Source organism: Amborella trichopoda, chromosome 3 (assembly GCF_054954075.1).
Source record: "Amborella trichopoda isolate Santa Cruz 75 chromosome 3, AtrichopodaSantaCruz75HAP2 v2.0, whole genome shotgun sequence".
Lineage (NCBI taxonomy): Eukaryota > Viridiplantae > Streptophyta > Magnoliopsida > Amborellales > Amborellaceae > Amborella > Amborella trichopoda.
Window position 1 is genome coordinate 53,681,575 of NC_142338.1, and position 13,703 is coordinate 53,695,277.

Here is a 13,703-nt window from a genome sequence, read left to right on the forward strand (position 1 = left end):
ATCCATTGATGATGTCAGAGCTTATGTCTGGATGAATGAGCCGAGGGACTGTGTGGCCCTTGTGTGCGATGGTGGGCCTACAGAGACAGAGGCCAAAATCTCATCCATGATCCATCACACGACATGCATATCGATAGATCGTTTAAGAAAGCCAGATATCCACCTTTTAGGGTGAAGCGTATACATGTGCGAGAGATACTCCTATGCGCCATAGAGCTGTGCTCGCATAAGGTATTGGTGACCTTGATTCGTCTATAGGGGAGGACCTGTAATCCAAAGATTGATATTGCGATCCATTGGCTCATCGGCTAGACTTTGGTGTTCCGCTAATGAGCCCTTGTTTGGACTGGGGGTTATGGAAACATTGGGTCGGTCTGATAAAGCAAGTGTGGTCCATAGTCCACAGTTGAAGGTGGAGTGCCCCATGATTGTTAATTCAATTCCCAAACCATATGGATCTATTTTCCATCATGTTAATTTAGTTATGTTTGTCTTATGATAGAAATTGTCTTAGAATTGTTATTTGAATTTTTATGAGTCTTTTGATATTTTATTTATAATTTTTGGACTTATCAAAGTAAAAGTTATTGATTTTACAAAAGTACAAAATTCAAATAATATTTTAGAAATTAATTTGTTAAGTATCATGGGGGCCCATAATGCTCATGGGCCCAACATGTACCATGTGGGTGGGGCCCACACATGCCACACATGGGTGGCATGCCCTACCTCTTGGTTGTTTGCTTTGTTGTCAAGCTATTCAAATTTTAAAAATGTATTTTGTGGCATGTGATCTAATATTATATATGAAAAAGATTGACCACATCTTATTCTAAATATTGAAAGTATATCTTGACTTGATATATCTTTAAATAGTATAAGAAAGAATATGTTATTTTATGGAATAAATAATATTTAAATAAGATTCAATTTATTTAAATATATTGATTGGAAAATGATTTAAGAAAAGGAGGATAATGATCCAAGCACATTCCATAATGTTGATGGCCCATTTATGGAATGGATGGCTTAGATCTCTCATCTTATAAGTCACCTTCACCAACGGTCCATATTCAATATCAAGAAGAGACCAACTATGAGAAACCCTAAAAAACCTTAAACTTAATTTTTCTCTATAAATAGGGTTGTACCTCCCTATTCTCTACACCTTTTCTCTCGCCCATAACTTTCTCTCTCCTCTCTCTAACAAAGGCACGCCCCACTCTCTCTCCAACTTTCTCTCCCTAATCCTCTTTCTCCTAAAGCCCATAAAGGGGCACACCGCAACCCTAGGGTTCCCACTCTTTCTCTCTCTTGTCTTAAAAATACTAGGGGTTGGGAAATTAAGGTTAAGGCAAGAATATTTTGGAGGTTAAATTTTGTAGAGATTTAAGGGTGTATACTCAGTTTGGCCTAAACTTGTTTTACCGATTCAAGATTGAAGTTAGACCGCTGATCCCGCGCCATCGAATATTGGTGACTCGGTGTGGGAAGTAATAAGCCCGGTTGAGGTAATCTCCTGTATTCTCTTTTGTTTCTTGCATATTTAATATTATAGTCTTTACATTCTCAAGCACAAGATTTGTGGTGACTTTCTTTGGTTAAAGAAAATTAGTTTAATGGCATTTAAGTTTTTTTTTGAATTGGTAAATTTTTATTTTCTTTGAAGCAAGAATTATTGTAATAAGACTACTTGTAAGTGATCTTTGATAAATAATAATAAAAAAAAAAAATTCCCCGACAAGATCGCATTAGTCGTTTTTTTCAATATATCCTATCCATGACTTGTAGGCTGAACTCATTTATGTGTCCGAACACCTTGTCCAGAGGTCCCCTGCTCCACACAATTTCCCCCTCAAAATCATCTCAAGTCCAAATTTATGGCCATCGTGAAATCGAAGACACAAACCTGAATGGCGAGAAAAGAGAAATTTGTTCAGAATCGAGACTGCCAACTTGCTGGAAAACACTTTTGAATCAACAATCGTCTCGATGTATGTATACAAAAAAGATTGTAAGTATTAAAAGTAATGCATTTTGTAATACATTATTTGCACTATCTATTTATTTTAAAATATTTATAGATGTGCTCTGTACTCGTTTTTGGAGGATTAAATTTCACAATCAGGGGAAATAGATTTTCAGACCATCATTGAGGTTTGGGGTTAGCCTTGCCTCTTACTTTAGTTGTTTAAGGATGTATTAATAAAGGATAGGGTTTCTATGAGTTTCCCGACTCACATATGCATATGTATCTCCCCTTACATGTAGAGGGTCGTGTACCCATGCCTCAAAATTTTCTTGCCAAGCCACACGAAATAGATTCCCGGAAGTATGGGGAAAGATTATTGCTAACTGCCTGAAGTGAGAAGCAAAAGTATTTTGATAAAGACCTTCCTATGTGATATCATCATGACTCTCATATCCATTGCGGAAAGATTATTGCTAACTGCCTGAGGTAAGAAGCAAAAGTATTTTGATAAAGACCTTCCTATGTGATATCATCATGACTCTCATATCCATTTTAAAGATGGATTTTGGATCCAAAATTTTAAGAGATCTATGTTCTATAAAAAAATTTAAAACAACATTTTCAAATTCAAGTAAGTGTTTTTTTTCTTTTGAATTTTTTTGGTCACCATCTTTTCTATGAACGTCCATCTTACAGATGGATGCTCGATGGTCAGATGACACATGCATCCACTGACTCACAAAAACTTCTCCATTAATAAAAATATTTCAAATATTTTCTCCTAAACTGCCAAAAAAAATTCTAAAGCAAATGTAAGCACTTTAAAATATTCTCCTAAAAAGATAAAAAATTCTGAAGTCAAAGCGTAAGCACCAAGCTTTTTCCTGGTTTCTATCCATTGTACCTAACCCAAGGCCCAACAACCGTCCCACAATCAAATCATGGATGCCCAGTCCAACTTGACAAAGTGGAAGTGAGTCAAGCCCACCTCTCATTGTAACTTCACATAAAAGATTGCACCACCCACCATCACCAAGCCTGCAACAAGCCATGGCGCCCATCCCCTCAAGCTTTCCTCACACAAAGTGCACAATCCATCCATCTCGACCATCGCCTGTTGAGCGCTATGACCTAACACCATGGGATCTGGCCATGCTTTCCGCCCACTATATCCAGAAAGGTGTCCTCTTTGGTCAACCCCCATCTTCTCTGAGCTCTGTGCTTGATGACCTCAAGGTCTCCTTGGCTGATTGCCTCACTCACTTCTTCCCTCTCGTGGGGCGCCTGGCCACGAGTACTGATGGAGCCATCTACATCCAGTGCAATGACGCCGGTGCCGCCTTCATTCATGCCAGGGCCACTCATCTCACAGTGGATGACATCGTGGCTTCGCCTTATGTCACTGACGATGTGAAGGCCCTCTTTGCCCTGGATGGTGCCATCGGCCACGATGGCCATGAGCTACCCTTACTAGCCGTTCAGGTATCTGGTGTATCTGTTTGTGCCATTCTATTCGCAATTCTATTACATTGTATATGCTGGGAACCAATTCAACATGTTTGGACATTAAAAATTTTATCCATTTGTATTGGTCTTCCTTACTGGCTAATTATCGGATTGTAAACCATGAGCAGGTTACAGAGCTGAGTGATGGTTTGTTCATTGGGTGCTCCATGAACCACACCGTAGCCGATGGCAGCTCCTTCTGGAGCTTCTTCAACTCGTGGGCAGAGATATCGAGGGGGGATGGAAGTTCTTTAAAGATCTCCCAGCAACCAGTATTAGAGCCCTGGTTTCTTAAGGATCGCCGCATAGCCATGAATCTTTCAGAGGATACCCTAGAAAGATACTCCCCACCTCCCCTAACTGAGAGATTTTTCCATTTTAGCGCCCAATCAATAGCATTGCTCAAGCACAAGGCTAACATGCACATAGATGAGGATGGATCCGGCAAGATCTCTTCATTGCAGTCTCTAACAGCACTCATGTGGCGAGCTGTGACACGGGCTCTTGGTTTCCCTCCAACCCAGACCACCAAATGTGGGATGGCCGCAGGGAACCGATCAAGGTTGTCACCACCTCTATCACCTGACTACTTCGGCAACTGCATCCAGGCTATTGCTGTGAGTACAACCGTAGGGGAGCTGCTCAGCCAGGAGCTTGGCTGGGCAGCATCAATGCTGCGGCAGGCTACACTGGGCCATACAGATGTGAGCGTGCGAGCCCATCTCGAGGTTTGGATGAAAGCACCCCGGCCATATCACCTTAGCAATTTTGACCCTTTTAGTATTGTGGTTGGGAGTTCACCCAGATTCCCCATGTATCAGAATGATTTTGGATGGGGGATTCCCCTCGCGGTACGCAGCGGTAATGCGAACAAGTTTGATGGCAAAATCTCTGCTTACCAAGGGAGGGAAGGAGAAGGAAGCATGGACATGGAAGTGTGTCTTGCCCCACAGGTCATGACTGCCCTTGAATCAGACCAAGAGTTTCTTGCAGCAGTTACATATCTGTAAATGGTTGGAAACAATGAATCAAAACTAAGCGAGTCCAGGCTCATACTCGCACTAGTTACTTGACTAACCCTTAAGGACCCTTTCGTAGTAGATGTTCTTTTATCTTAGTAGCCAGCAAAAATTGCACCTACATAACCAGTAAATTTCAAATCCATCACATTGTAACAAATATTAGCATTACATGTTCCGTTCCAATAATGAAGGATCTACTTCACATTTGTTATTAGTCAATTCCTCAATTTGAAATTGTTGCTTGTCAATCACTCAAATTTTAAGTAACCTTAAGCCTCAAGGAAGTTTCATCCCTAGCGAATTTCCCTTTTTCAACGGTTTTAGTCAACTTATCTATTAGATTGTTTATATTATGAATTCTATAATAAAATTTTTCATTATTCTACTGCACATCATATAGTGATATTGGATATTAATAAACTTTGTGCTATCATGTTGGATTCTTTGCCAAAAACAACACACTCTAGCCATCATTGAAGCGGTACCCTTTCTTGTATAACTCAATTACTCCAAGTAACTCAGACAAATTGATTACTTAGATGTAAGAGCAAGTGAGCATATACCTGTAGAAGACAAAGCCACCATAAACTACGATATCGGTAACTAACAAACTGTACCACTTCCGAAATAAAAAAAATAGAGAAATTTATGCCCATACCCATTTAATTAATTGCTATTACTAAGTTTCACCTTTTTAACGTTCTTACAATCATACTCATTTTCTACGGCTTTTTTTCAAAGTCGCCAAAATACCCATAATTTGGATTTTAAAAATCCGAAGTTTACCAAAACCCATTACGTTCCTTTGAAAGACAATAAAATTTTTGCAACTTCTGGATTTCAAACTTCAAAATTTTATTGTTGGGGATTGGATTCCAGTAACAATAAGTTGATGCCAATAACAACTTCAGGAATCCTTTAGTGTTGTCTATTGGATTCTAATGAGGGCCTTGGGTTTTTAAAAACCTGAAATTTGTTGGTGCAAAACCCAATAACAACTTTGGAGCAATATATGGGGCGAATTGAAGTGCTCGACAACTTTGGATTTTGAAAATCCAAAGTTGGGGCAATTTGAGAAAAAACCCTAACATTTTCAAAATGGGTACGAGGGTAATATTTCTATTTGATAGGGGATTTTAGTAATAACCATTAATCAAAGGGGTATGGATACATGTAATTTTCTCAAAAAAAAAAATTTGAGTTGTAATCCTTTTATCTGAGAAGATTGCATTATGCATCTACATAACCAATAAATTTCAAATCCATTTCATTGAAACAGATATCATCATTGCATGTTCCTTTTCAATGATGAAGGATCTACTTCACTACATCCAAGGATCATGACCAAGATTCATTGCGAATCTATGTGCAATATCAACCTTGGTAAACATAGCTAACATGAACCTCCAACTAGAGTATGTGGTACTCGATATTTTTGTGTTTTCTTTGAAAATATTATTTTGAAAGCAACTTAATGTGCATAGAAAAATAGATTACTAATTGGCTTCGAATTCTACATGTTGAAGCACAACAATGCCTTCTCCATATAACTCTTTACAAGTAATTAGTTTAAGAGCTGCAATATCTTTTTTAGTTGGGACAGGAAGAATTAAGATAGTTTCTCTCTCTTAAAAAAATTAAGATAGTTTCTCTCTCTTAATTTTTTCAAGTAGTTTATCTCTCCAAAATTTGATACAATTTCTCTTTTTAAAATTGTAAGATATTTTTTCACTCTAAAACTTGAAATTTGAGATAGTTCCTCTCTCTAAAATATTTTTGAGATAGTTTTTCTCTCTAAAATTTCATATTAAGCACTCATATTACTTAGCTGGCATCCTACAGTAATGGCTTGTTCTTCAAGACAAAACGTTATTAAAAAAAAAAAACAAGTCATTGTACCTACCCCAAAGTCAAACAACCCCCCCAAAACCAAATCATCGAACTTGAGACAATGGGACTGACTCAAGCCCGCTTCTTACATAAGATGGAACTCACATCACCAAGCCTGCAACAAGCCATGGCGCCCATCCCCTCTAGCTTTCCTCTCACAAATTGCACAGTCTACACATCTCGACCCTCCCCTGTAGAGCGTTACGACCTAACACCATGGGATCTGGCCATGCTCTCTGTCCACTATATCCAGAAAGGTGTCCTCTTGGGACAAGCCCCCACTTCTTTGAGCTCTGCGCTGGACGGCCTCAAGGTCTCCTTGGCTGACTGCCTCGCTCACTTCGTCCCTCTCGCGGGGCGTCTGGCCACGCATACTGATGGCTCCATCTACATCCACTGCAATGACGCTGGTGCGGCCTTCATCCATGCCAAGGCCACCCATCTAACAGTGGGTGACATCGTGGCTTCGCCTTATGTCACTGACGATGTGAAGTCCTTCTTCGCCCTGGACGGTGTCATTGGCCACGATGGCCATAAGCTACCCTTACTAGCGGTTCAGGTATCTGGCATATCTGTTTGTGCATTTGCATCTGCGATTCTATTACATGCAATTCAACATGTTTGGACACTAAAATTTATATGTATTGGTCATCCCTTACTTGCTAACAATGGGCTTTTAAACCATGAGCTGGTTACGGAGCTGAGTGATGGTTTGTTCATCGGGTGCTCCATGAACCACGCCGTAGGCGATGGTAGCTCCTGGCACTTCTTCAACTCGTGGGCAGAGATATCGAGGGGAGATGGAAATTCTTTAAAGATCTCCCGGCCACCAGTACTAGAGACCTGGTTTCTTAGGGATCGCCACATTGCCATGCATCTTTCAGAGGATACCCTTGAAAGATACTCCCCACCTCCCCTAACTGAGAGATTTTTCCATTTTAGCACCCGATCAATAGCATTGCTCAAGCACAAGGCTAACATGCACATAGATGAGGATGTATCCAGCAAGATCTCTTCTTTGCAGTCTCTAACAGCACTCATGTGGCGAGCTGTGACACGGGCTCATGGTCTCCCTACAACTCAGACCACCAAATGTGGGCAGGCCGCCGGGAACCGATCAAGGTTATCACCGCCTCTATCACCTGACTACTTCGGCAACTCCATCCAAGGTATTGTTGCGAGTGCAACAGTAGGGGAGCTGCTCAGCCAGGATTTGGCTGGGTAGCATCATTGCTGCAGCAGGCTACTCTGGGACATACAAATGTGAGTGTGCGAGCCCATCTCGAGGCTTGGATGAAAGCACCCCGGCAAAATCACTTTAGCGACTTTGACCCTTTCAGTATTATGTTTGGGGGTTCACCCAGATTCTCCATGTATCAGAATGATTTTGGATGGGGGACACCCCTCGTGGTACGCAGCGGTAATGCGAACAAGTTTGATGGCAGAATCTATGCTTACCAAGGGAGGGAAAGAGAAGGAAGCATAGACATTGAACTGTGTCTTGCCCCACAGTCCATGACTGCCCTTGAATCAGACCAAGAGTTTCTTGAAGCAGTTACAGAGCTGTAAATGGTTGGAAAAAATTAATCAAAACTGAGTGTGACTCATACTCGCATTAGTTACTTGACTAACCCCTAAGGACCCTGTGAAATCAGTTCTCAATGGGTCTCCAACAAAGTCAGCCAAGTTCAGGTGGTTAGAAATGCAACAACCATTAATTTTGGACACATAACCTCTTTAATTTTCTGAGAAAATCACAAAAGCAAAAGCATAGCAAAAGCAAACACATGACCTACATGGTTAGATAACAAGGGTTTACAAGCTCTCACACAAAACCGAAACTAGAATTTCTTTTCTATACTCATTTATAATACAACTCCTGTCCATTTTTTCTTTGCATGCATACACTTTCTATTTTTATTACCAAGCTTAATATAAACCCTAAAAGACATCCATAGGAGGCCATTTCTATCCCCTCCTTTCAACTTTTAGAGTGTTTTCTCTCCCATAGGATCACCTAACCTTTTCCGCACCACCATGGATTCAAATCACACAAACTAGGATCACCATAGTGTAAGGATTAAGGAAAGTTGGTGGCTATTCATAATATTAAGTTCCCGAAATGAACGAAATTTGGCTTTACTTTATCATTTTCTCACTTGAAATCATGTTTCAATTTTGATTAGTTTTACTGAAGAAATTGTTGTTCATCAATTACTCAATTTTCAGGTAACCTCATCAAGGAAATTCTGTACCGAGTGAATTTCCCTTTCTCAATGGTTTTAGTCAACATATCTGCAGGATTGTCCTTAGTATAAATTTACGGCAATAAAAAGTTTCCACATTTTACCACATCACATAGTGATGATATTAGATATCAATATGCTTCGTGCTCTCACCGAAACAAGTTGGATTCTTTACCAAAAATAACGTAGTCTAGCCATCACAATAAAGCGGTATACTTTCTTGGACAACTCAAAATTCTCCAAAGTGACTCGGTCAAATTGATTTTTTAGATGCATGAGTAAGTGGTATATACTCAACCTATGTTTGTAGATGACAAAGCCACCATTGAATTGCAACATCAATAACTAACAAACTGTACCACCTCCCGAAAAAAAAAATATCTAGTAGTAGACCTTCTTTTATCTAAGTAGCCTACAAAATTTGCATCTACATAACCGATAAATTTCAAATCCATCGCATTATAACAAAGATCAGCATCACAGGTTCCTTTTCAATAACGAAGGAGCTACTTCACCATTGTTACTTGTCAGTTACTCAATTACAAATTGTTGTTTGTCAATCACTTAGTTTCTAAGTAACCTTAAGCATCAAGGAAGCTCCGTACCAAGCGAATTTCCCTTTCTTGATGGATTTAGTCGACTTATCCACGAGATTGTCTTTAGTATGAATTCTCTGCAACAATTTTTTTCGATATTCAACCACACATCACATAGTGACATTGGATATTAATAAACTTTCTGGTATCATGGAAAGTTGGATTCTTTGCCAAAAATACCCACTCTAGCCATCAAGCGGTATGTTTTCTTGCAAAACTCAAAATTCTCCAAGTAACTAATTAAATTTATTTCTTAGATGTATGAGTAAGTGGCATATACTCGGAAGACAAAGCCACCATAAACTACAATATCGATAACTAACAAGCTATACCACCTCCTGAAGAAAAAAAATTAGAGAAAATTACGTCCATACCCCGTTAATTAATTGTTATTGCTAAGTTCCCCTTTTTTAAGGTCACTGTTTTCAGCTTTTTTAGTCACCAAAATACCAATAATTCGGATTTTAAAAATCCAAAGTTTACCAAAACCTGTGTTCCTTTGAAAGACAACGAAATTTTACAACTTCGGGGTTACCACTTCAAGGTTTCAAACCGTCAATTGGCTTTCAAGAACAATAAGTTGATGATAATAACATCTTTTGGGTTTCAAACCTCGAATCCATAAGGTGGCGTTTGATAACTTTCATTGAGTCACCCTGATGCTTACTTGGAAGAATACTTGGATTCTTCTGGGATGCATGTGAAAATTGGTAGGGTGTAAGCTGGAAACCCTTTTTGATAAATTGTGTTGCTGGTAATTTCACATGTTTGGCAATGGGAAAGCTGGAAACTACCTATAATATCGTTAATTATATATTTCATTGATATGATTGCAAAATGCAGTTTTTTTTAACATTTTGTAATTAAATAAGGTTCCTTCCATTCATCCAATATAATACCAAACATGTAAATAAATTCAAATAATACTTTATTGTGCTTGGACATTTCATAAAAGTGTGAACCCCCCTCTAATGCTACCAATATTTACATAAATAGAGCATAACACCTGTAAAAAAAAACAGAGTTGGACCTCTTTGTCCACCTCTGTACACTGATAGTGAAAACATGATCCACATACGATACCATCAGAAATTTTCTGATAAATTTTTCATAATAGAAGAACAATGAAAGACAAAAGAATATGATCTTAAGAACAGCTGCAAAGCACTCCATATCAGTGCACTACCAGGCATATAACGATGCAAGAAACCGCATTCAAAACTATAAACCCTTCGTGATCTAACTTGCTCAACCAACAAGTTCTCCGCATATAATAATACAATGCCCATGTCAATATATCACAGTCTAGAGCTCAGAAGCGTACATCGTGGCTAATCTAATGACTGAAGAAACAGTAATCGAATGCACCAACAATCTATTAATGATGCATCAATAAGAATCAAGCAATTCAACCAAAACTAACAATAAAGAGTTGCAGAGGCAGCAGAATAAACCATTACAAATTTCTCACTCAAGCAAATTAACAAAATAGTTTCAAATAAGAACTTGTGGAGACATCATTTGAACCAGTTGTTTCCTTAAATGCCTAAAACTATACTAGTTCTCTTACAGCTTATTGCTCATATACCCTGAACCCTTATCCATCCCTTTTGAAATAATCTTTTTTTTTCAGAAACAACCCTTATCAACTCACTGCAAGCTTTAAATTCCAAACAAAAACAAACAAGAAATTTAATATCTAGAAAATTTGAATTAAAAAACTAACAAAAAAATGAAGAACCCAAAAAAACAGAGATCTCTTGCCCATGGCAGAGGACAAGAAGGACAAGATTCTATAAAACTCTGAACCATGAATAAAAAAAAAAAAAAAATCAACCTTTTCCAAAGAAATCCAAAAAAAAAAAAAAAAGAACTAATTAAAAAAAATGCATTGGTTAAAAAAAGTACCAGATCCAGCTGCTAACTAAACAAATTACGCATTCACAAAAAAAAAAAAAAAAATATGCATTCTGTGTCCATAATACATACATAACTGGTAAAAAATCCATATCCAAAAAACACATTCAGCAAAGATAAAAGGGAAAAGAAAAAAAGGCATCATTGCCGCAAAAACAAGTATCAAGAGATCCAGGAGAAAGTTCCAGCTACCAGGTTGCTTTCTTAACCAGAAGAAGATGAGCTAGAGAGGGTTTTCAGGAGTTGAGGAGTTTGGCGGAACAGTAATGGCGGAGGTGTGTGAGAGAGAGAGAGAGTCCACGCAAGGGTAGAGAGATATCTGAGAGGAGAGTAGAGGGGAGAGAGAGAGAGAGGTGCAGGGTTTAGAGAAGAGGGAGAGAGCAGTTTCAGTGAAAACTCCTGCACACGGCACACACCGCACACCCCACCCCATGAACACAAAAAACAAGGGAAATGGGTGTTCCGAATTTCACCGCTTCCAGCAGTTTCTCCCTATTACTGTTGTCAATTGGATTCCATGAACGATCTTGCGTTTTGAAAACCCAAATTTGTTGGTGCAAAACTCAATAACAACCTCGGGCCAATATATGCGGCGAATTAAAGTGCTTGACAACTTTGAATTTTAAAAATCCGAACTTAAAGAGTAATTTGAGAAAAAAACTTCAACATTTTTCAAAATGGGTAATATTTCTAACTGAAAAGGGATTTTAGCAATAACAGTTAATCAAAAGGATACGGATATAATTTTCTCAACAAAAAAAACACAAGAAGTTGTAATCCTTTCATCTAAGACGATTGAAAAATTTGCATTTTACATCACCAGTGAATTTGAAATCCATTTCATTGTAACAAATGTCGACATTACATGTTCCTTTTCAATAACGAAGGAACATGGTCACAATAGTCTAGGGATCATGGCCAAGATTCATCGTGTGTCTATGTACAATATCAACCCCGGTAAACATAGCTAACATGAGCTTCCTACAAGAGTACATTATACTAGAGGCTGTGGTTTCTTCTCTGCTTCAGTCGTAGACTATTGTTTCAAAAGCAACTTAATGTGAATAGAAAAATGAGTTACTAACTAGTTTCAAATTCTAAATGTTGAAGCACAGATACACCTTCGCCATATTATTCTTTTGATATGAGATATTTTTCTTCATGTCTCGAAGTACATTCATCTTAAGAGTTCAATTTATGGTTCAGTTTCAATTTCCTGGCCTGAGTTTTAAGAGCTGCAATATCTTTTTAGTTGGGAAGGGAAAAATTGTGTCATAAATATATAATAACAAGATAATCAATCTACTATCACTATAACAATGAAATGATCAGTTTCATATTTTTTAAAACTCAAGCTCAACATAAAAGAATAAAATCATTTATGCTAACATCTTAATGCTTGCTTCAACCCATACAATGTTCTTTAACCCACAAAACAAATTACCGTTTCTCAACAAAACCTCAAGTTAGGTCATAAAAGTTTATTCTTTTGGTTCATCATGCAAGAAAGGAGTTAACTGCATCTAAGTCTTCCATATCTAAAGCAAATATAGCTGAATTATCCCCAATAACAAAGAAAAAAAAAAAAAAAACCGCAAAATGTCATTGAAATTAATTCCTGCATTTTGATTGATGTAAACACCCTTACTTATTCTGAATTGCAAACCTGAAATATACTTTTTCACCAAAATCTCTTGTTTTATGTTTGGAACCCAAAATGAGAAAGTGTTAAGTATTGGTATCAACTTCGGTGGTCCAAACTGAATAATGACGCTCCACTCAATTTTCTTTGCTTAACACATGAAACATATTTATTTATTTAGTTCTACGATTTCCATAAACTATTTAAATATACTTTTGTAACTTAGCCTACTCATATTATTAACGGAATTACTTAAAGGGTATGGTTTGTAGAAGGTTGAAGCTCTAAACAATCAAACTAAGGCGTACGTTTAAACTGTATCGAAAGATGAATTTTCATAACCAAAAATTTCTGTGATGGCCTAAAATTTTATTTTCATATATAATTATAAAATTTAAAGCTTCAAAAACAATGTAGATTGAATAAATCTATAAGCACTTGAAAATATTAAAAATTGACGGCTAAAATAATGCATTACAAGATGCACTAGTTCCTTGACTCGTAATCCATATTTTTTACGTTTATACATCTTGAGGTCGAGATGATTGATTTAAGGGTTTTTCAACATCAAAACAACCACTTTTAGTAAATTTTTGAGGTATGCTTTTAATTGATTGTTTCAGGCCTCATCCTTATATAAACTGTTGCGTGACTTAAATACTCCTAAAGTCCTAATTGTTTAAGATTCTAACTTCGTAACAAAGGCATTGACTTTTTTTTAACAGATCAACTAAGGAAGTACTCGACTAAATCACTAAATTTGACCAACAGGATGACTTTTTAAAGTGGTTCGACCATGATAATAGTATTTTCCAAAAAAACACATTTTTTTACAAAAGCACTTGAGCTCGACTAAGTTTTTCAAAACCCAGATTCGTGGGGTGGATCGTTTATGCATAGATCCGTATCGAA

At 37.6% G+C, this 13,703-nt stretch overlaps 1 protein-coding gene and 1 pseudogene across 1 annotated transcript; both read left to right on the plus strand.

The window, feature by feature from the left end:
- Positions 1-2,965: 2,965 nt before the first annotated feature.
- On the plus strand, positions 2,966-4,714 carry LOC105420283 (putative acetyltransferase At3g50280). Its single transcript, XM_088861360.1, has 2 exons — positions 2,966-3,454; positions 3,607-4,714. The coding sequence occupies exons 1-2, from the start codon at positions 3,023-3,025 to the stop codon at positions 4,486-4,488; spliced, it is 1,314 nt and encodes a 437-aa protein (XP_088717486.1). The 5' UTR covers positions 2,966-3,022; the 3' UTR covers positions 4,489-4,714.
- Positions 4,715-6,339: 1,625 nt separating this feature from the next.
- Positions 6,340-8,021, plus strand: LOC148782964 (putative acetyltransferase At3g50280; annotated as a pseudogene).
- The last annotated feature ends 5,682 nt before the right edge of the window (positions 8,022-13,703 follow it).